This window comes from Trachurus japonicus, chromosome 13, assembly GCF_045865225.1.
Source record: "Trachurus japonicus isolate A0001 chromosome 13, Traja_1.0".
Classification (NCBI taxonomy): Eukaryota; Metazoa; Chordata; class Actinopteri; order Carangiformes; family Carangidae; genus Trachurus; species Trachurus japonicus.
Window position 1 is genome coordinate 14,559,051 of NC_140919.1, and position 21,685 is coordinate 14,580,735.

General features: G+C 43.3%; 1 protein-coding gene across 3 annotated transcripts in view; it reads right to left on the minus strand.

Annotated features, from left to right (window-relative positions):
• The window catches only part of numbl (NUMB like endocytic adaptor protein), a 73,966-nt gene that overhangs the window by 9,753 nt on the left and 42,528 nt on the right, over positions 1–21,685 (minus strand). For all 3 annotated transcript variants that reach the window (XM_085794924.1, XM_085794922.1, XM_085794921.1), the window contains exons 2-7: positions 15,439–15,589; positions 10,928–11,002; positions 9,304–9,378; positions 4,774–4,914; positions 1,787–1,997; positions 463–732 (exon numbers count right to left, since the gene is read on the minus strand). In XM_085794924.1, coding sequence (XP_085651050.1) covers positions 463–732; positions 1,787–1,997; positions 4,774–4,914; positions 9,304–9,378; positions 10,928–11,002; positions 15,439–15,564 — 898 coding nt within the window. In that variant the 5' untranslated portion in view covers positions 15,565–15,589. The remainder of the gene's footprint in view (positions 1–462; positions 733–1,786; positions 1,998–4,773; positions 4,915–9,303; positions 9,379–10,927; positions 11,003–15,438; positions 15,590–21,685) is intronic.

The window sequence follows — 21,685 nt, forward strand, 5'->3', positions numbered from 1 at the left end:
GTAATTTTTTTAAATCTTTTTTTTTAAAATCTTTATTCTCTTTTATTTTGTGTATTGTGTGTCTGTTGTTGTGTTTGTCTTGCCTATGGACCTTGAGTCTGAAATAAAGATGTATATATCCTAATATACCCTCTGTTGCTCACCCTGAGGTTTCTCCGATTTTTCCCTGTTAAAAGGGTTTTCTATGGAGTTTTTCCTCAGTCGATGTGAGGGTCTAAGGACAGAGGATGTTGTTATGATGCCATGTAAAGCCCTTTGAGACAAACTGTTTGTAAAAACGGGCTATACAAATAAAACTGCCTTGCCTTGCCTTGCCTAATGGCCAATGTGTGCGTCTACTACTAAATGCATCAGGGCGGCCAAAGGTCATGACCTCCTGACCCCCAGCGAGCAGCAGCACTAAACAACAGCAAAGCTTGTGACTCCACCTGTGAGTCCGACTTCAAGCGCTCCTCCACTCACCAGGGTTCTTGGCCTGGAAGTCGGTCTTGCGCTGCAGCGTGGACGGCAGGTCGTTGAGGCGGAGCGACAGCTGCCTCTTGAAGGGGGAGTTCTTCTGGCTGAGCGCCGGGAATCCCCGAAACGAGCCCTGACGCACCAGCTGCTCGATGGGCGCGTGGCGGCGCGGGATGGCGTGGGGCCCGCCGGGCTCCGGGCGCTCCATGGGGGACGCGGCGCCCTCGGGCGGCGAGGCCGAGCCGGGCGGGAGCGCCGGGATGACGCTGGGCTGGTCTGGAGGGAGGGAGAGAGAGAGGGAGGGAATGATCAATACCGATCAGGAGAAAACTGTGATTTAACCCTGTCGTCCTTCTGGGTCAAATTGACCCAATCTGTTCCCTTCCTCCATCCTTCCTTCTTTCCCTTCTTCCTTCCTACGTCTTTCCTTCTTCTTCCTTCCTTTTACTTTCCTTCCTCTCTCCCTTTCTTCTTTCCACAATCCCTTTTCCCTTCCTTCTTTCCCTTCTTCCTTCCTTGAACAAATCTGTTCCCTCCCTCCATCTTTCTTTCCTCACCTTTTTCCCTTCCTTCTTTCCACAATCCTTTTTCCCTTCCTTCCTTCTTCTTCCTTCCTTTTCCCTTCCTTCCTTCTTCCTTCCTTGACCAAATCTGTTCCCTTCCTCCATCCTTCCTTCTTTCCTTCCTTTCTGTATTCCTTCTTTCCACAATCCTTTTCCCCTTCCTTCCTTCCTTCTTCTTCCTTCCTTGACCAAATCTGTTCCCTTCCTCCATCCTTCCTTCTTTCCTTCCTTTCTCCATTCCTTCTTTCCACAATCCATTTTCCCTTCCTTATTTCCTCCCTTCCTCTTCCTTCCTTTCTGTATTCCTTCTTTCCACAATCCCTTTTCCCTTCCTTCTACTTCCTTTCCTTCCTTTCTCCCTTCCTTCTTTCCACAATCCATTTTCCCTTCCTTCTTTCCTCCCTTCTCTCCCTTCTTCTTCTTCCCTCCATCTTTCTTCCCTTCCCTTTTCCATTCCTTCTTTCCACAATCCCTTTTCCCTTCATTCCTTGACCAAATCTGTTCCCTCCCTCCCTTCTTTTCTTCCTTCCTTCCTTCCTTCCCTTCGTCCTTACTTCTTCCTTCCTTTTTGACTCAATTGACCCAATCTGTTCCCTCCCTCCATCTATCTTTCATTCCTTTTTCCCTTCCTTCTTTCTTCCCATCTTTCCCTTTGTCCTTCCTTTCTTCCTTCCTTCTTTCCCTTCATCCTTCTTTCCTTCCTTCCTTGACCCAGGAGAACAACTGGAGGGTTTTAAAGTGACGCTGAGCTGAAACCTTCCCCCGACCTTTCTTCTTGTCCTGCAGTTTGTCGTCGCGCTCGCTGCTGCTGCCCTGCTGGCTGCAGGAGGACGAGTTGGCGCGGAACGAGCCCTCGCGCACAAACGAGGTGCGGCTGGCGTCGAAGGACGCCGTGACGCCGCACTCCTTCTCCCGGCGCTGCTTCCTCTCCAGACAGGCGGCGAAGGCACAGCCGACCGCGTGGCTCAGTCTCTCGCCCTTGGTGGAGCAAAAAAACAAAACACACAAACAAACAAGGATGAAAACACTCTCCCGTTATATACATCCAGATTTCATTATTTTCACATCATGTTGATGCAAAACCTTGAAATCAAATTCTGAAATTAGACAATAGATTCAATTATAGAGCTCGAATGTCTCCTGTTGTCAGACGTCAACATGAGTTCAGGCCCCGTGGCTCTGAATGGCGACTGATTTAATCATCTTTCTATAATTAACCCGCGCTCTCTCTTCACTCTCTTCACTCCGGCTCTCGGTGAGGACACTCATGACAACTGCAGGGGAGACACAGTTGAGTTGAAGATGAGCACACACACACACACAGAGAGAGAGAGAGAGATAGTGTGTGTGCAGAGGAAACAGAGATGGCTACACAGAGATGGACGTGGATAACTCCATGGGCTTCTGTCTAATCCTCTCTCCTAATCCTGCAGGTCTGTGCTGCTGCGCTCTCGTCCGTCCACATTAACAATCCAACTCACGGTCTAAGCTGATGAAACCAGCACAGGGTTGAAACCACTCTGCACTGGTTCTGTTTGCAGCTGTGTTTAGATATGCAGCTCCTTTTTTTAAATGAATGAATGAATGCCAATCAATTATTTAAAATAAATAAATAAATGAATCAATTTAAATTAACGCGAGTGTAATCATCAAACACAGCTGGACTCATGTAATGATGCATGCATGGCACGTTTAGCTGCTGCTGTGCCTGCAGCACTTTAAATACATCGTGATTGTCTATTTATTTCTGCCTTGTCTTCTCATTTGCCGGTTTAAAATCTTAAAGTGCACGTTTCATAACCATGCAAAACTAAGCAAATGAAAGAAATCCTCACATTTCAGGAGCTTACACATGAAAACAGAGAGACTTGAGCCTGATAAATAACTTAAATGACTAACTGATGATCAATATTAGTGCTTGTTAGTGGGTTTTTGTCGTTTGCTCGTCGTGTTCACCTGTCAAATTATTTCCCACAGATTTTGAAAACCAAACCGACCATTTCCCATACTTCCCATGACGGGCTTTAAAACCGCGTCCAAGATATGAGATGAGGATTTGGACAAAGAAAATGGAAATAAATTTTAAATAATGGAGAGCCAAAGTGAAACCGCAACTTCCAGGTCCCGATCCAAGAGTACGAAAACCTCCTCCAGAGCCCCCGAGACCTTTGTACTGACATAAATAAGTACAACTACAGCTCTGGAGCGGAGCACAGCCCCCTCCCCTCCTCAACAACAGTGTGTTTCCAGGTTCACTCCATTTGTTCAGACTCAGAACATTAAGTTTATTACAGAATGATTTCATATATTTCTGGTTTAAGCCGCATTTTACGAACACCATTTCCCATAAACCCTTGACAAGCCCCTTGAGGGTAAACACGACGAGTCGAGAGGCCGCAGCGCCAAGAGAGAGACAGAAAGAGAAATAAATGGTGTGGAAGATTTTAGAAAACAGAAATCCATCCATCCACTGGCTAAACTACTTAAAGGTGCAGAGTTGTGGTGAAATAATCCCAGTCACATAAAGCCAACAACCTCACACACTCATATTCACACACGCCTATGGGTAATTTAAAGTCTTCAATCAACCTAATGTGCATGTCGACTGTGGGACGAAGCTGGAGAGCACACAGATATTCAATGACGAACTCCAACAGATGTGCAGGGAGAACATGCAAACTCCACATAATACGTAAGGAGGAACCCCCATATGAGAATTTAGGTGATTTTTATGTGTTGGCTTCACTGCCCAAAATACCATGGTGGTAATTTTAGATGGGAGCTGTTGTTTTGTGAATGGAAACTAATTTATGTTCCATTCATGAAGGTTTGGACTTCTAAGAGGGTTAGAGGTTATGAGTTCGTCATTGAATATGGATAATAAACACCAGGTAAAACCTCAAAAACACATAACATTAACACATGTGGCTGGTTTTAATGTTGTGATGATCTGAAGTCAAGAAAAACAACGAAGACTTTAAAATTATGGCTCAAAAATCAGTCACAACACCAGAACCAGTCACCTGTTGTTAAAGAGATAGTTCAACATTTTGGCAAATTGGCCCATTGCCATAATCCCTATAGTCTTAGCAGTAGGTTTGTTACCTTTGATTGTCGGTGCAAGCTATTTTTAGAACGGCGTAGCAGAGCTGCGAGCTGCTCAGAGCTACGCTACGGAGGCTCATGGGATTTCTTGATTTCGCTCATCAAACTCATCAAATACACAATCCAATCCAACTCCACAACGCTCTGGTGGACAAGTTGTGACCTGCACATTCACCACGCTATGAGATAATAACAGAACGTTACAAGACAGAGTTGTTTTTCGAGGCAAATGCAGAGACTGCTTGCTGAAAAACTGCCCCCGATGGGAACGTGCATCAGCGGTTTTGCATGAATTTACCTCTAAAACAACTCTGTCTGGTAACGTTCTGTTATTATCTCATAGCGTGGTGAATGTGCAGCTCACAACTTGTCCACCAGAGCGTTTTGGATTGTGTGTTCGATGAGTTTGATGAGGGAAACCAAGAAATCCCATTAGCCTCCGTAGCGTAGCTCTGAGCAGCTCACAGCTCTGCTCCGCCGTTCTAAAAATAGCTTGCACCGACAATTAAAGGTAACAAACCTATAGGGATTATGGCAATGGACCAATTTGCCAAAATGTTGTAGGTACTATCCCTTTAAAGTGACAGGATCTAATGGACCAGAGTTTGTCCTAGACGTGACGTCCGGTGGGTTGACTGTGAACTCTCACCGAGTCTTTGAGAGCCATGAAGCAGTGGCACATCCACCGTCTGGTGGTCCCGTCCCGGCAGATGTAGGAGAAGGCCTTGTCATAGTTACGATCCGGAGCGCAGAACGAAACCTTCTCTATGGTCTGGTCCACAATGAGGTCCTGAGGAGAGACAGAGAGAGAAAGAAAGACAGAGAGAGGGAAGGAGAGGCCAGAGAGATTTAGAGTTAACATCGATCGATCTGCAGATTCAATTCAATCACATTTGACCCGATTGGAGACGGGAAACGCAGCTTTCAGCACTCGGCCCCACCAGCTCATAGAGACGTAGACCGATCCAACTCTTCACAAGGAGCTTTCAGCCGCATGAAAAAAAGTTTAAACCCCCTCCTCACTCCTCACTCCAACCTATTTACACCAACCAGCCGTGACATAAAGAGAAAAGTGGCTGCAGACTAATGACGCTGAAGCCTCCTTTCACCTCTGGGATGTTTCCACTACTTGCCCTTCCCTCGCTAAAAAAAGAGGGGGTTATTCAGGTTGTCTCAGTGTCTATGGACACTATAGAGGGAACGAAGAGGGGCCCTTCTCTTTTCTTTCTCCGCGTACATTAAGCGCCCCCCAAGATCACCTCTTTGACTCACCAACAACAGAGAGAAGGAGGAAAACAAGTGGTGAGAGAGAAAGAGAGGGAGAGAGAGGGTTCACACACTCATCCGAGCCACTTCCTTCCTCTCCTCCAGTGTCGGAGAAAACAAAAGAGAGGGGCGAAAGAGAAGAAAGGAAGAGGGAGAGGACGAGGACGAGGACGGGAAAGGAAAGGAGGAGAAGAGAAGGAGGGATGTGAGGAGAAAGAGGTGGTGGAAGAATAACAGAGCATTCATTGTGGGCCAATTAGTGATTGAAAGGAGGAGGAGGAGGAGGAGGAGGAGGAGGAGGGGTGATGATGCTGGTACCGAGGTGAAAGGCCAAGCAGCGTTTCTTTAAGTTTCTCTGTGTTAGAAACGCATCAGATTGTGCACTCTGATGTGATTCCTGGAGATTTATAAAAACGGAAAAGTGAAATCCGTCAATCTGATTGTTAACTATTCTAAAGCCTTATCACAGCATAGGCTGCTATTGGTGCGTTCCAGTTGTACTCGGAAGTCGGGATTTCGAGTCGAGCTCTGAGTCGGAACTTTAAACTGGAACGACCCCCGAGGTTGGATTTCCGACTCGGAAAGTCGGACGATCCACACAACCCCCGAGTTGACATTTAAAGATGGCTGCCCTGGTTGTAAACAGTAGTAGAAGCTCCTGTAATAATCCTTTTATTAACACTTTTTACTATTTGTCGTCACAATAAGTCAGCCGTATACATAGCAGCCTATTGTTAGATGTATATGGAAATGCTGTCATAGTGTAATTTACATTTTTCATGTGTAGGCTATACGCGAACTACAAAGCACTGCAGACCGTGCTAACAACGGCTAACCATTAGCCTGGTAGTTTCAGCCAGTGTTTTTGGCCGTTGGCTGCTTTTTTCCGACTTTGTACCTGAAACGCTGATAACTCGGGTGTGACGTCATTCCCAGCTCCGACTTCCGACTTCCGAGGTAAATGGAACGCACCATATCGCTCCGCGTCAGGCACGTATGACTGGTATGAATGGAAGTTGTTGTCATGTATCATGACAACGGACTGTTGCAGTCAGTAGCCAAAGACAGCTGGTGTTTTTACAATGTAAAAAAATGGACTAAAGTAGTTGAATTCACATGTTTAAGGTTAACTTTCACCTCCGGAGAGGGTTAGAGGGGATTGAGCAGTGACTTTCACCTGAAAAAAAAGACGAGGAAAAGACGAGATCATGCAGAGCTAACTTGGAGCCAACGTCCGGAGAGGTGGGACTATTTTTTTTCACAGTGGGGCTATATTTTATTGGATAATATGTATTTCTGGTTGAATAAAACTACATGAACTTGATTGCGTATTCCTCTTTAGCCTTTAGCCGTGGTATATAGGTAGGCTACCACAGCCTGTCGTGATATATTGCTTAATTATAACTATTTATGATCATGTGAAGTTTACACCTGATGAAATCTGCAGCAATAAAAATGATGTGTGTTCACGTGTGTGTGTGTGTGTCAGTGTGTGTGGGCAAAAGTGAGTCAGATCATCTTCTCCTTACATCACTGAGAGGAAGAGTGCAGCACAGAGGAGCATGAGTCACAGGTGATGATGCATCTCTCTCTGCAGAGCGGCGTCTTTCGCCTTGAAGCTCAGAAAACCAGCTGAACAGAAACAGACTTTTATATTGTTTCTTTTCTATCGATGCATCATGAAGAAGGTCGTGTGGAGTCAAGTCTCTGACGCTCACACACACACAGAAAGAAACCCACGTAGCTATACTGTACTGTACATTCACAGACACTTTGGATAATGGGGCGTGTGGGCGCCGACAAACAAAGGCGCCTCTGCTGATTCACAGATGATGGAGGCTGCAGGCTAACATATTAGCAACGTTAGCTTTCATTTTGGCGGGTTTGAGTCGTTCACGCTGTTTTTAGTTCAGTTTTTTTTATCTCGAACAACTCTTCAGAAAGATATATACCTCTGTCTGAGCTGAGCTGATGAGACTTTAAAGCTTTAAACACAAAAAAACAAAACAAAACAGATGTTTAAAAGTTACATAACAAGACTTACAATCTAAGTTTCAGCAGCTCTTTCGTGAATTTCATTTGTTTTCTTGCTACTTCTTAACATTTCTTAAGCTGTCTTACTGGTTACTGCCCTTTTATTTTATGGTTATTTTTAGCAGTACAATTTCCGGTAACACTTTATAATAAGTACAGACTATTAAGCATTAAATACTGAATTAATCATTTATAACACATGAATACTCATTAGTATGTAGTTTATAAATGCAGTTAGTGCTTATCAATGATGTGTAAAACATTTTTAACTGTGTTTATAAACTACATACTAATGAGTATTCATGTGTTATCAATGATTAATTCTGAACTTTTAATACTTTGGTTTTATTTTTATACTCATCTTATTTCTAACAGTTTTTCTTAACTTTGCACTATACAAATAAAGTCTTACTGATCGATAAATTGATGATCGACTGAGTTAGAAATGTTGAATATTGAGGGGAAAAAATGCTGATCTCATGAACATGATCAAAAATGTTTCACTGATGCTCAAATTGGAGCAAATGTGAATAAGTTTAGTTTAAGGGAAGTTAAACTACTTTAACCCAACTTTTACTCATGGATTTCTACCACACACACACACACACACACACACACCAATGATACATCAGGATCCAGTTGAGGTTCAATACGATACCCAAGGACGAATGGATGAAACACACGGACCGAAGGAGCAGCAGATCGAACCACCGACCTTGTGATTAGTGAACGACCTGCTCTGCCTCTGAGACACGGACGCTTGTGGCTGAAATCTCACTTAGAAAATCACTGTGATGTTTTTTTTTTTTGGACTGGTGCAGAAACAGTGAGAAATATTTAATATGATTCAGACATGAGCATACTGTAAGACAGGACTAACTCTTTCTTATTTTCTCATCTATATTATAGCATAAGGACATATTTTCTAATGTTTTGTGTATATATTTATTTGTTAATCCCTATTTTTATCCCTATCCACTTCATTTTATCTCTTCCCTTGCTAAGGAAGTGACTGAAACTTACTTTCTTAATTTCCCCTTGGAGATCAATAAAGCAACATGTTATTATTCTATCACTCACCCTCTGACTTCCTCTGTTTGTGTCGCTCAGCTCTGAGACGACTGGGCCCGACTCAGGACTTAAATCTGTGTGTGTGTGTCTCCTCCTCCCCCTCCTCCTCCTTCTTCTCCTCTCTCTCCTTTTTTTTCTGTGCTGTTCTTTATTCTGCTCGTCTTTCAATAGAGCCACAGCGAGCTGCTCTCTCTCGCTCTGTAGGAGTCCTCCAGAGCCGCCAGACACTCTTCAAGTGCATGTGTGTGTGTGTCTGTGTTTACTTGATCTTCCCTCCCCCACTGAGCACCTTCAGCAAGCAACCATGAGTCACATATGTCAGCTCGGAAACTACACACACACACACACACACACACACACACACACACTAGCCAGGGAGTGTGAAGACAGAGGATGCATGGGGAAGTGGTGTCATCAAACTGGAGCAGAGTGAGACTTTTATTTTGGTCTGAGGATGAAAAACGTCCACGTGTCTCACATGAACACGAGAATATAAAGGGCAAAAAAAAAAAAAAAGAAGCTGTGTAGAGACGAAGGTGATGAGACATTCCTGTTGTCTCCTCCGTTTTTCACCGTTTCTTAAATCACTTTTCTAAAGAGGTCGCAGACGATGACGTGGATAAAATATCTCAGTGCCGCTGTTCACTGTACGCGGATGTAAGACAGTCCTCTCCTTGGCCTTGCTGCCAAGTGAGTGATGAGGCAGACAGAGAGCGAAGATAGAAGGGAGGACGAGGCAAGGACGCAGAGGCGAGACGCATGCACCAAAAAAAAAGGAGAAAAAAAGAAAAGAAAAGTGTCTTCTCACCTTAGTTTTGTCGTCCACAACCCTGAGTCCATCAGCTGAAACCCACAACACCGCCTTTACTGTCTTCTTACCGCTCTGGAAACATAGAAAATGGGGGAAAAAAGTTGATTATTTCTCACTTCAACACGTTTTTATGTGATTTCTGCATGAAAAGGTACAGAGTAAAGTGAGGCAGCGGTGGAGAGATGGATGGAGGGAATAAAAAAAAAAGTGCCAGCTGGCATCGAGGATCATATCTCCAGAGGAGGGCACCAAGACGGAGCTAATAACACACGCAGCATGGGCCATGCTAAATATACAGAGGCTGCAGAAGCAACAACAACGACTCCATGTGAGTGTTGAAGCGCAGTGTGTGCATGAGTCGGCAGGATAGAGAGAGAGTGTGTGTGAGAGAGAGAGAATAAGAGAAGAGAAAGAAAAAGTGCACTGCAGGAAACGTCTTTGAAACCCACAGCGAGACGATAAGAAGCCTCGATAGTTTTGCATAATCCCATCGAGGGGGCCGAGAGAGAGGGAGCTGAGAACAGAGGTGAAGAAACTGAAAAGTAACAGAGGGAAAGAACGAGGAGATGGAGAGAAGAGAGGGAGGAGCAGGGAATCAAAATAAAATAAACTTAAAAACTTCAATCTAGAAAGTTTGGCAAAGAGAAAAGAGGAGAGGAGAGGAGAGGAGAGGAGAGGAGAGGAGAGGAGAGGAGAGGAGAGGAGAGGAGAGAGAGCTGAGATGCTGATAAAGATGGAGGAGTGGAAGAAGTTGATCAAGTGAAAAAGAGAAAAACAAATGAAAAGAAACTCAGACATGAATCGATGCACGAAACAACTCAGCGTCGTGTATCTTTAAACTTCAGATTCAGATCATTTTAACAGGATTTCTGTGCAAAAGCTTCTTTATATATAAAGTTACATCCCGCCGCCTGCGTCGGGGACCCGGGCCGTTGGTATCAGATGATAAAAACTGGAGACGGGAAGTGAACGACTCTGGTTTTCATATCACGGTTCAAACGCATCGAGTAGCAGATGTGAACAAAGTGACATGGACACCTAGTTTCTCCCCCCTAACTGCCACGCTGGTCACTGTGTTCACACGCTCCCTGTCCCAGGCCAGCTACACCCCAGGGAGAAAACTATTCATGTGTGTGTTTATATATTGTATATGTGTGTGTGTGTGTGTGTTTATATATTGTATATGTGTGTGTGTGTGTGTATGTTGAGTAAAGGTATGTCCAGGCGGAGACGCAGTGAGGAGAGGAGCAGGCCGACAGATATGGAGTAAGACCTGCAGGACGCGGCCATGTGGGAGATTACAGTGGTGAAGAAGAGAAAATAACAAGATGGGAGAGGTAACTGCAGAGAGTATTGAGTTTTTTTTTGTGTGTGTGTGAGTGAGTGTGTGTGTGTAAAAGTGTGTGTGTGTGTGTGTCTTCCTTTGGTCGATACTACGGTGCAGGAGCTTCATGCAACTGGGTTTTATAACAAGCTCCAGAGAAGTCTGCAGATTCCTTGGGGTGTGTGTTCGTAACAGCCTCTACATAACGAAATGAAGCTCCGGTGCTGTCGCAGTGGACGTGTGTGTGTGTGTGTATGCATGTGTAAAGATGTGTGTGTGTGTGTGTGTGATACTTACAACTTTTAGCTTCTTCACCGCCTCTTCGCACACGTGCATCCCTCTCGACTCCTCCACCTCCACCAGGCCCAGGTACTGCAGAGCAATGACAAACACAAACAGACAAACACATGTTGACACTTTTTTTATTTCCATGTTTCATGTAGCACTGATCCTCGTCTCGCCGCTCGCTCGCCGGTGTGTCGACACAGCAGAACTGAAAACTGTGTCACAACACATGAAAGACACGACCAAAGCCTCATTAGACCCTCTCTCTTTCTTTCTTTCTTTCTTTCTTTCTTTCTTTCTCTCTCTCTGTGTTTCTATGAGTGCGACAAAATTGACAGGTGAGCAGCTAATAAGCAGCAGGACAGGATTTATGGTCGCATGTTGGTGCTGATAATGAGGACAGAGAGAGAGAGAAAGAGTCATTTACAGGCTCACATCCCCTCCTGTCGTCTCGCCAGCGTTCTGCTCGGCGGAGTACGGAAAGCCCACAGGGACACAATTAATGCCCTTGTAGCTGTATAGGTTTTTTTTTTTTTTTTTACTTACAGGAAGATCTCCGAGTTTTCTTTTGTCCCTGGGGTTAAAAGACTTGTTGTAGACGAGGGGGAGAGTTTTGTGACTTTTACGAGCTGTTAGCGCTTACAGTACAGTAGCTCACACCTGCTCAGAGTCTTTTTTTATTTTAATAATGAGGAGTGGAGTGGAGTAGGGGGCGTGTGCAGGAACAAACAAATAATGAATGAAGCTAAAGTTAATCAGGCTATGTGAGTAACTTTAATACATGCACATATTTTAACAGTTCATAATATTACAGATCCATAATGACACAGTGTTATTTCATAGACCGTATGCTAAAGTTAAGTTTTTTTCAGCTACCAGTGGCTGGTTAAGATGTATTTTAGGAACCATCTGTTTATTTTATTTATCTATTCAACCTGTATTTAGCCAGGTAAGTCAATTATAAAAACCAGTTCTCAGTTACAACCTGTGTCATTTCTGTCAATCTATCTGAATGCAATGTGCTATTTACGAATGCAACATTAAAAACGATAAGAATTTATTCTAATAGAGCAGAAATGCAAAAATATCACATTCTGTTTGCAATATGAGCCACAATTTCAGTTGAAATTATAATAATTTTTTGCATTAAAATTACATTAAAAAAGTTGTATTTTGAATTTCCACCATCTGGAGGATGTGATTTATAGTCTGGATTGTTTCTGCAGCATCGTAATGATTCATTTAAAACACATTTTTACCATCATCACTTGCTGCGATTTTGGATATTACAGTACACGTCATAATTTTGATAAACTGTTCAGCCCTCGTTTCTGGCAAGATGTGTTTGTTTACTAGTAAACAACAGGGCAACCCCTCCATCTGCACTACTTTGCATATCCACGGGAAATGAAACAGCAAATCACCCCAACTTGGAGTTTCTTAGCGTTGTTTAGCTCAGACTCCCACATTTTTTTTTGTTTTTTTCCTTCGTTTCCTCTGGTGGAGCTTATAGCATTAATAGTTCATGACTCATGAATACATTTGGAGGACAGGAAAAAAAAACACGAGGAGTGGGAAAGAAAAGCTGAACGAGGGGGAAAAAGATGGCAACAATAAAAGACACTTTTTAATGCTCCCATCTCTTGCTGTAAAGCTCCGAGCTCCACTTCACTGCCCATCTCATCGTTAACTCAGGAGGAGCAGCATTATCATCAGGACCATTTTTCCATTAGCCTCCTCCTGCCTCAGAGGCTCTTCTTTCTCTCCATCTCTCTCCATCTCTGCCTTTTCCTACACTCACATCTTCTTTCTCTGCTTTGTGTTTTTCTTCCACTATTCAGTCTGTGTTCGCCGCTTTCACTCTCTCATTTCATACCTCACAATATTTCTGCCTCTCCGTCTCTCTCTCTCTCTCTCTCTCTCTCATCCCTCACCCTGTCATTTCCTGTGGTCTCCCTAATCTATAACCGCCACCTCGTTGTCATCCCTCCGTCTCTCTCCTCCCGTCACGCCAACAACAAATCACCTAACGGCTCTCGGCGACATGCACTTAGACAAGAGGCTGGTTAGTATCAGGAAATTGGGCCATTAATAACGGCCCTCCTCTTCTGTATTTATTGCTCGTGTAGGGGGGATTCGGCTGGGAGCTTCAAATATGGGTTAGTGCAAGAGAGAGAAAAAAGGAAAAGCCACATGGCTCCTCTCCTATGCCGACCTGATCACATTCAGCTCAACTCGTATCAAGATACAGTATTTGCTTTGCTTGTCTTGGGCAAGAGGATATCAATAAAGCTCCAGCTCCCATGTTGCCAGTTTCACAGGAAAAGGTCACAGTTTGGTGCAGTAGCTAATATAATGTCAAGATGACCATTAAAATGCAAATATTGTTTAACGGAGTTCATTAAAATCTCAAAAAACAAATCAGTTTTCTTGTCTTTTTTATTGAACCTTAACGGTGTAGCCCAGGGGTGGGCAATTATTTTTTCCAGAGGGCCACACCGACTCCGATAAAGTGAGTGAAGGGCCACACGATTCAAAATCAAATTGAAACATCAAATATTTATTGCTGAATTATATATAATTATATATTATATAACTAGCCTACATATATTTGGTGGAAATTATTGCATTACAATATAGGCTGACAGCCCACAATCCATGTAATCACATTTTCAACTTATATCCATCACAGATCACTGAAGAAACATGCTGTAATATGATATAAATATGGACTCAAGGCAGATTGTTTTATCAAAACTTACTGACCATAAATGACTGCACCAATTAATAATGTTCACAGACACCTGAATATTAGGCTACAATTAAGCACTCAGATCCTTTTCAGTTCTGATTCAGTGAGACTGTTCTATTTGTACGTAGATAACCTTTTATTAATGAAGAAACACAATAGTCATTTGCTCCTGCCTAACAGCACCAACATGAAAAAAAAGACTGATTTGATTACAAGCGTAGCCATTGGTGGATGGAGGCTTCAGACGCACGTGTCTACAATCAGTCATATGGTCGTTCACGTCAGAAAACCCAGCGATCTCATAAAATGCTCTTTTAATCACAGTTGGCTAAACTTCAGTGTTTGGGAAATAATAATTAGGTGCCGCGATGTTGCTTTATAACCGTCAGGAGTTATGACATGGTTCGGCTGACGGAGGGTTGTGAAACACTGGCCCGGTCCCGCGGTCTCCCACTGACAGGGTCGCGGTGATCAGAAACTCCGCTGTGGAGAAAACCTGCACCAGAGCGGCTCCTCTCTCTCCTCCGTCGGAGCTCCGGTGTCCGACAGAGAAAGAGACTGAGCAGCCGTCTGTCTTCTACCTGGAGGAGGTTACTTTGTTACTTTCTGTCTGCGATGTGCAGGCTCCTGATCTGACAGGGCTGTCACTGTTTCAAACAGCTGATTAGTGCGCATCAACGTAATAAAAGCAATCGGGTCATATAGCAGTTCGGCTCGCGGGCCGGATTGAGAGGGCATGCGGGCCGGGTCTGGCCCGCGGGCCGTAAAATGCCCATGTATGGTGTAGCCTATGTTAACAGCTATCCAGTCTCTGTCCAAACTAAGGTAATGCTATACTGTAGGAATAAAAGCAAACTGTTAAACTATTTATTCCCCGATCGAGAGTAAAACATACTTAAAACTAATCTCAGAAAATAATTTAACCTTCCTCTTGTTTTAACCTTCCATTTTCAGGTTTTAAATACATAAAAGTATCACATAAATTAGTTTAATGCATCAAGGCTTATTGATTTTGTCAGGAACCTTTATTTAAACGAAAAAAAACAAGGGTCAATTTTGACCCGGTTATAACGATAAGAACAATAATTAGAGTTAAAACTGAAATCACAAGTGCAGAATCAACCTTTTCATGGATAAGGTAAGCCTAACAACGTAACCAAGAGATGAGAAACAAATGAGACGATAATAATAATTGTTTTTACTGATTAAAGACTCGGGACAAAACCGACCTGAACACAAGAGATGGTAGCAGAAAGCTGACACAAGACGAAGGTTAAACGTTTTTTTTGAGTGTCAATCCATAAATAAAACACATAAAAGAACCAGTAGCAGTTACAGTGCTTTTATATTTATATTGTGCAACAGATTGACATGTATGTATGAGCTGTTACGACCTCGTCCACGAGCTGCTTCTGTTCAAGGATAAGCTGCTGAATAAATGAGGAGCCAGTGCACCTGTTTACCGCCGAGCGTCCTCATACAGGAGCTGACATCATGAGCTATGGTGAATGCGCTGTGGACTAGTTTCCAAAACCGGGTTTGGGGACTTTCATTTGCCCTCTGATTTATTTAGTTGGAGGTAAAAACAAAAGCAAAGATTTAATTCCTCATCCCAAGCGGAGAGACAGAGAGAGAGAGAGAGATTAATCCTGTCTCGTACACCTTTTCATTTTTTATTTTCCTCTTTTTTAATCATGGTTATATAGAGAGTTTATATAAAAGTTCATCTCACAGAGAGAAAACGGAGCAGGTTGGTTTTTAAGAAACTCACCCGAACTGCAAAGTTGCATTTGCCCTTGCGTACAGCCTCCTCGTCCGCCTGCCACTGATGCGGTCTGCTGGCCTCGGGGACGTAGGTGGGCTTCTTCCTCCTCAGACTCTGACGAAGCTTGTTCATCTCCGGGGTCACGTGCTCCCTGGTACTGCAGACAGAGAGAGAGAGACGCTGGTTTAATTCCCCCATCACAACATTTAATTTTTTTAATTTTTTTTATAGCTTCTCAATTTCAGATTTTAAAGGGATAGTTCAACATTTTGGCATATTGGCCCATTGCCATAATCCCTATAGTCATAGCAGTAGGTTCGTTACCTTTATTTGTCGGTGTAAGCTATTTTTAGAACGGCGGAGCAGAGCCGCGAGCTGCTCAGAGCTACGCTACGGAGGCTCATGGGATTTCTTGGTTTCCCTCATCAAACTCGTCAAATACACAATCCAACAACTCCAAAACGCTTTCGTGGACAAGTTGTGACCTGCACATTCACCACGCTATGAGATAATAACAGAACATTACCAGACAGAGTTGTTTGAGGTAAATTCATGCTAAACCGCTGATGCGTGTTCCCGTCTGGGGCAGTTTTTCAGCAAACAGTCTCTGCATTTGCCTCTAAAACAACTCTGTCTCGTAACATTCTGTTATTATCTTATAGCTAGGTGAATGTGCAGGTCACAACTTGTCCACCAGAGCGTTTTGGAGTTGTTGGATTGTGTATTTGATGAGTTGGATGAGGGAAACCAAGAAATCCCATTAGCCTCCGTTGCGTAGCTCTGAGCAGCTTGTGGCTGCACTCGGCCGTTCTAAAAATAGCTTGCACCGACAAATAAAGGTAACAAACCTACTGCTATGACTATAGGGATTATGGCAATGGGCCAATTTGCCAAAATGTTGAACCATCCTTTTAAAGAAACACCACTTCAGAGCTCCTTCCTGATGTGTTTCATACAGGATTATGACAAAAGAAGGATTGATTTTCATTGATCAGCTCAAGCTCATTATGCAGTAGCCTAATCATCCCAACAGGGCGGCGAGTGTGTGTGTCATAAATTCTTCCTGCCACGATGCTCCATTGATTCTCCATTCAGACGCAGGTTGTACAAATCACACAGGTATAAACATTAATGAAGACAAAGCAGAGAGAGAGAGCGCTGCTTTCATCTCTCCAAGAAACATCAGGAAATGCTGAGTGAATACTGATCAACACACACACACACACACTTACACACACACACACAGACTCACACACACACAGTCCTTGAATACACACAGTCCTCTCTCCTCTCTCTGCTCCTTAATTAGACCATTCAGCCCGCTGGCCTGTTTAGCGATGTTAATTTCCCAGCATAATGAAACATGACGCCATCAAAACATGACCTGCTTAAAAATGATAATTACTGTTTTCATTCCTCCACAGTCACATCCACCCCCCCTCCCTCCTCCCCTCTCCCTCAGCAGAACAATACAATAAAAACATCTCTCCTCATCCGCCTCCTCCCTGCTTAATAAGACTGAATTAATTGCACCAGCAGAGCTCTGAATCATACTTAAAAAAAAATGTCAAAAAGAAATCTGACGTTCAGGCCTCGCATACACTTTTCTCCTAGTTTCCCTCCTCAGTCTCATCCATTTCCTCTCTGGTCATGTTCTTTTATATTCAACACACTTTGATCTGACGAGCGAGGGGAGCAGGCAGACAGACAGGCAGCGAGCTTCAATTCCTAAATCCACAATATTAAATCCAACCACCGAAACACGCCGGGGACCTCAGAGCACAGTGTGAAACTCTTTTTTAAATACAGCATCCGTGCAAACTGTTAAGAAATTAAATAAAAAGCTGTGGCGCGATCAAAGGAATATTTATGTTTTTAAAAAAAACAACCTTTTATTCCCCCCATTTCTCTCTCTCTCGGGGTTCAACCGAATTATTCTCTTACCGTCTGGCTGCTTTAGGAGGGCGAGAAAGTGCACAGATATTACAGTGAACACATGTCATCATCTCCATCTCTGTAGAAACAAACAGCCTGCTGGATCCTGACTGAAGACTGAAACCTTCTCTCTGCTCATCTACACTCAGGTCTGTCTTCAAATACAAATATATATATATATATATGAGCATGAACACGCACACACTCATCACTTCTCATAATAACTGCACTGTTGCTGGTAATTGGTGGCAAAAGGCCGGTGTGTGCCGGAAGCGTGTTGTGCAATTAGACGTTTTTGTGCGTCTCACACACTCGCTCAGACGTGTGTGTAACGCCGAGAATTCAAATGCAGCAGCTCGAGTGGCCTTACTCATTCCTGGCATGTGAGCCATGTGTCCTCTGCCAAGACCAGGCACACACACACATCACACACACACACACACACACACACACACACACACATTAACACACACACACACATGCACAAATATATCCAGGCCCCTCTGCAGCACCATTTGCACACATGTCGCGGCTTTTGCCAGTCATTTCTGGGCAAAGCGCCAAATGACGGGCACCTGGCTGGCACCGGCACGGCTGAAGCAGGTGTGAGTGTGTGTGTGTGTGTGTGTGTGTGTGTGTGTGTGTGTGTGTGTGTGTGTAGGGGTGAAAGCAGGCCTGTGCGTAATATCCCACAAGGGAGGTGGAGGAGGAGGACAAGGAGGAGGGAGTGGGGCAGTTATGGGGACAGAGTGGGGGAAAGGAGGTGCTGGGTGGGGAATACAAGATGCTCTGTAACTGGCCTCATATGGTTTGGGACAGCGGGTGACGAGGAGGAGGAGGAGGAGGAGGAGGAGGAGGAGGAGGAGGAGTGAGCGAATAGGACTGGCATCTGATATCAGGCCGCAAGGGGAAAGACACAGTAAAAATGTAACAGAAAAATCCCCAGAAGAAGTGGAGGAATGAAGAAACGAAGTGAGAAAATGAGTGAAATGAGCCTTTAAAGCATCCTGGTCCTCGCACTGGGTTCATGTGAGGAACTACGACTAATGTGGTCAAACGGAAACAGACCGATCAACTGATCAATAACAACTGACTGTTTACAGATCAAATATAAAGTTCAGATCCACAGGTTGAAAAAGAAAATCCTCTATTCTTGAACATGTGCAGCTTAAAACAGGTTAAAACATTCATGAAGCTCATTTTCAAGGTTAAATATAATATAATTACTATCATATATTAAACTTGAACAGTTCTGTTAATTAAAGTCATTAACTTTGCAACAGTTTGGTCCATTAGCAACACCCATTTTAACTGGAGTGGCAAAGTTTCCAAAGGTTTTTTAAAAAGTAAAGTATAAAGTGGATTTAGTGAGATAATGAGGTTATGTGCCTCCTTTCTCTAATTTGAAAAAACAAATGTAAACAGAGTAACGTATTACTGTAATTAGGCCAAATATGAGATTTGTCACATGGACATTACGAATATAAACTATGTTTCTTATAGCAAAGACTTGATATTTTTTGGAAATACTCATCCAACTAAGACTCGTCTGTTGAAAATCATAAAAATTACAACTCTCTGTTTTATGGTGGATTATACACAGCAGCTAGAATCAGTCTGGTGACTTTATTCACAGTAAAAGAGCAAATTAACAGTTTTTCTCTGTTGTTTTTTGTCCAGACGACACAAACGTGTGGAGCTGTGAAGGTGCTGGTATGAACTCTCCCTTTAATGAATAAAAAGTTGTTTTTTGTAAATGCATCTTTGTAACCTACATTTGTAAACCTGTGATGTTGAGTTACTGTAAATCGATGCACAAATTACAACACAGACGACATAAATTCCACACGTATCATGGAGGCGACGAGACTTAATTAAATTACGACCTGCACCAGACTGCGGTGGAAACACAAGTGAAAACAACTCGGTGTGAAATGAACTGAACTGAAGTCTGGTATACTGTAGTAAAAAACGCTCTTTGATGGAGTCTGTAGTGTGGAGAGAGACACATTAGGGTGGAGACATTACCCAGCATGCAATATGCAAAGGCCTTGCATAGCTGTGACCTCACCCCATAGAACAAGAACCATCTGCATGGAGAAGAAGAGGCAGAAGAAGAAGAGGGAGGAAAAAAGACGACAAGGATGCAAAAACATCAAAATAGATCTATAAATCAACGGCACAAATGAAATCTATCGTCATGAACCCACGCAAAAAACTCATAAGCACTTCAGCGTAGACTACACAAACAGGAGGAACGGTGCCAAACAACACATAGTTGCTCCCCAGCCAGTGTTTGACTTAGCAGCCATCTGGAATGCATTGTTGCAGCAGCAGAGAGAGGGAGAGACGACGACGACGACTTACGATCGTATGATGTTATTATGTCGTCGTTCACCCAAGGTGACCTCCCTTCATCACTGCTGCTTCCTTCCCGCCGTCCGCCCTAAAGTCTTCCTCCTCCTCCTCCTCCTCCTCCTCCTGCTGCTGCTCACTAGTGTTTATACACCACATCTCCTCTGATCTCTGCTCTGCTCCTGTCCAGCTGATGAGACGACGACGAGGGATGCAATATTATTTAAAAAAAAAAACTAAAAAACACACACAACTAAAAAACAAAACGAGCCTGAAGCTAAATGTCTGCAGCTCCGTCGATGTGAATGTGAGGAAATGGGTTTCGCAGAGGGTTGAATTTAGCATGAAAAGTTCGCCCACGCACAGAGACTCATAAAACGTGGGGGGAAAAATGTGAACATTTTGCTTTCAGCTTGTTAACTTTTTAACTGTAACTCCATTGGGGCATTTTGTCATTATAATACGTATAATTCGCATCAGATTATTACCTTGTATTCAAAGTGTTAGAGAATTAAAATGTCATTATGCGTTCACTCCATATAATCTGTGTTAGGACTGCATGAACTCATGTGTGTCCAGCTGTGGGTTTTCTGTGCGAGCCAGATGTGAGTCTGATTGATATGTTTGGCGCACTCCCTCCCTTTCACACACACTCACACAGTGTTCCTCCCTCATCCAGATGTTCGGTGTTCAACAGCGGCTCCGAGAGATTTTTTTTTTTGGCAAAAACGGGACACACTCCTCCCTCACACCACGTCTCCTCCTCAGCCAGATGCTCAGGAGCTCACCTCATACACAGGGAGGGGGGAGGAGTGTGGGAGAGAAGAGGGTGATGTTGGTTGCCACACACACACACACAAGATCTCACACACACACACACACACACACTTAAAACAGTTGGGTTAAAAAATAACCCAATTTTAAACCAACTGCTGGTTCAAATAAGAACAAACCCCTTTTTTGGGTTATTTTAAAAGGGACAACGAGGAGTTTTGGAAAAGCGAAGCGTTTTCACACTACATTTATGAGCCTCCGTGCGCACCGTGAAATTCTTTGACCGGCGCAAGACAGACTCATGTTTTCATTCATCAAGAATTAAAGTCAGAGGTTCGAAGACGATCAGATACCGTCGTAGTTCCGACCATAAACGGCGATTCAGCTGCGTTATTCTCATGACTCGCCACAAAACCGAAAGTAAAGAAACGCTGGTCGGCTCGCCCAGCATTTCCGCCACCACTAATAATAACAAAATAACGATAGAGACAAAACGATATATTTATCGAAAATGGGCCCATTAACAAGTGTGGGTAACGTAAGTTCATCCACATTAACGTGAGACTTTTTTATATAACCAAATAAACTCCTCGTTGTCCCTTTAACCAAACAGGTTGGGTTATTATTCTTTTTGACCCAACTTTTGGGTTGAATATTCAACCCAAAAGTTGGGTTATGCTAACTACAACACTGGGTTATTTTTTAACCCAACGAATGGGTTACTCACTGAAAAATAACCCAATTACTTGAACAACCCAGGAATTGGGTTAAATTAATAGCCCTATAACCCTGAAAATGGGTTACACTGGAAAAATAACCCAAAAATTTAACTCAACACCAATCCACAAGTTTCTGAACGTGATCTATGGTCAAAACCGGAAGCTGGTTTTGGTGGAATTGTATGTTACGTTTCCATGGTTTTCAGTCGTTGTCATAGTTGCGGTAAACGCATGGATCTATTAACGCTAGCTTTTAACACGGATTTCAATTTGTGTGATATCCACTGTTAAAAGCAGGTGTGATGATCCATGCGTTTTACAGATTTTCATATATATATCCATGCATTACATTACCGCAACTACCAAAACCATGGAAACGTAAACATAGAATTACACCGGAAGAGCAAAACCGGCTTATGTTTTTGATGTTCAGAAAAAAGGTGGATAACTCAGAAATTGGGTTACAGAGA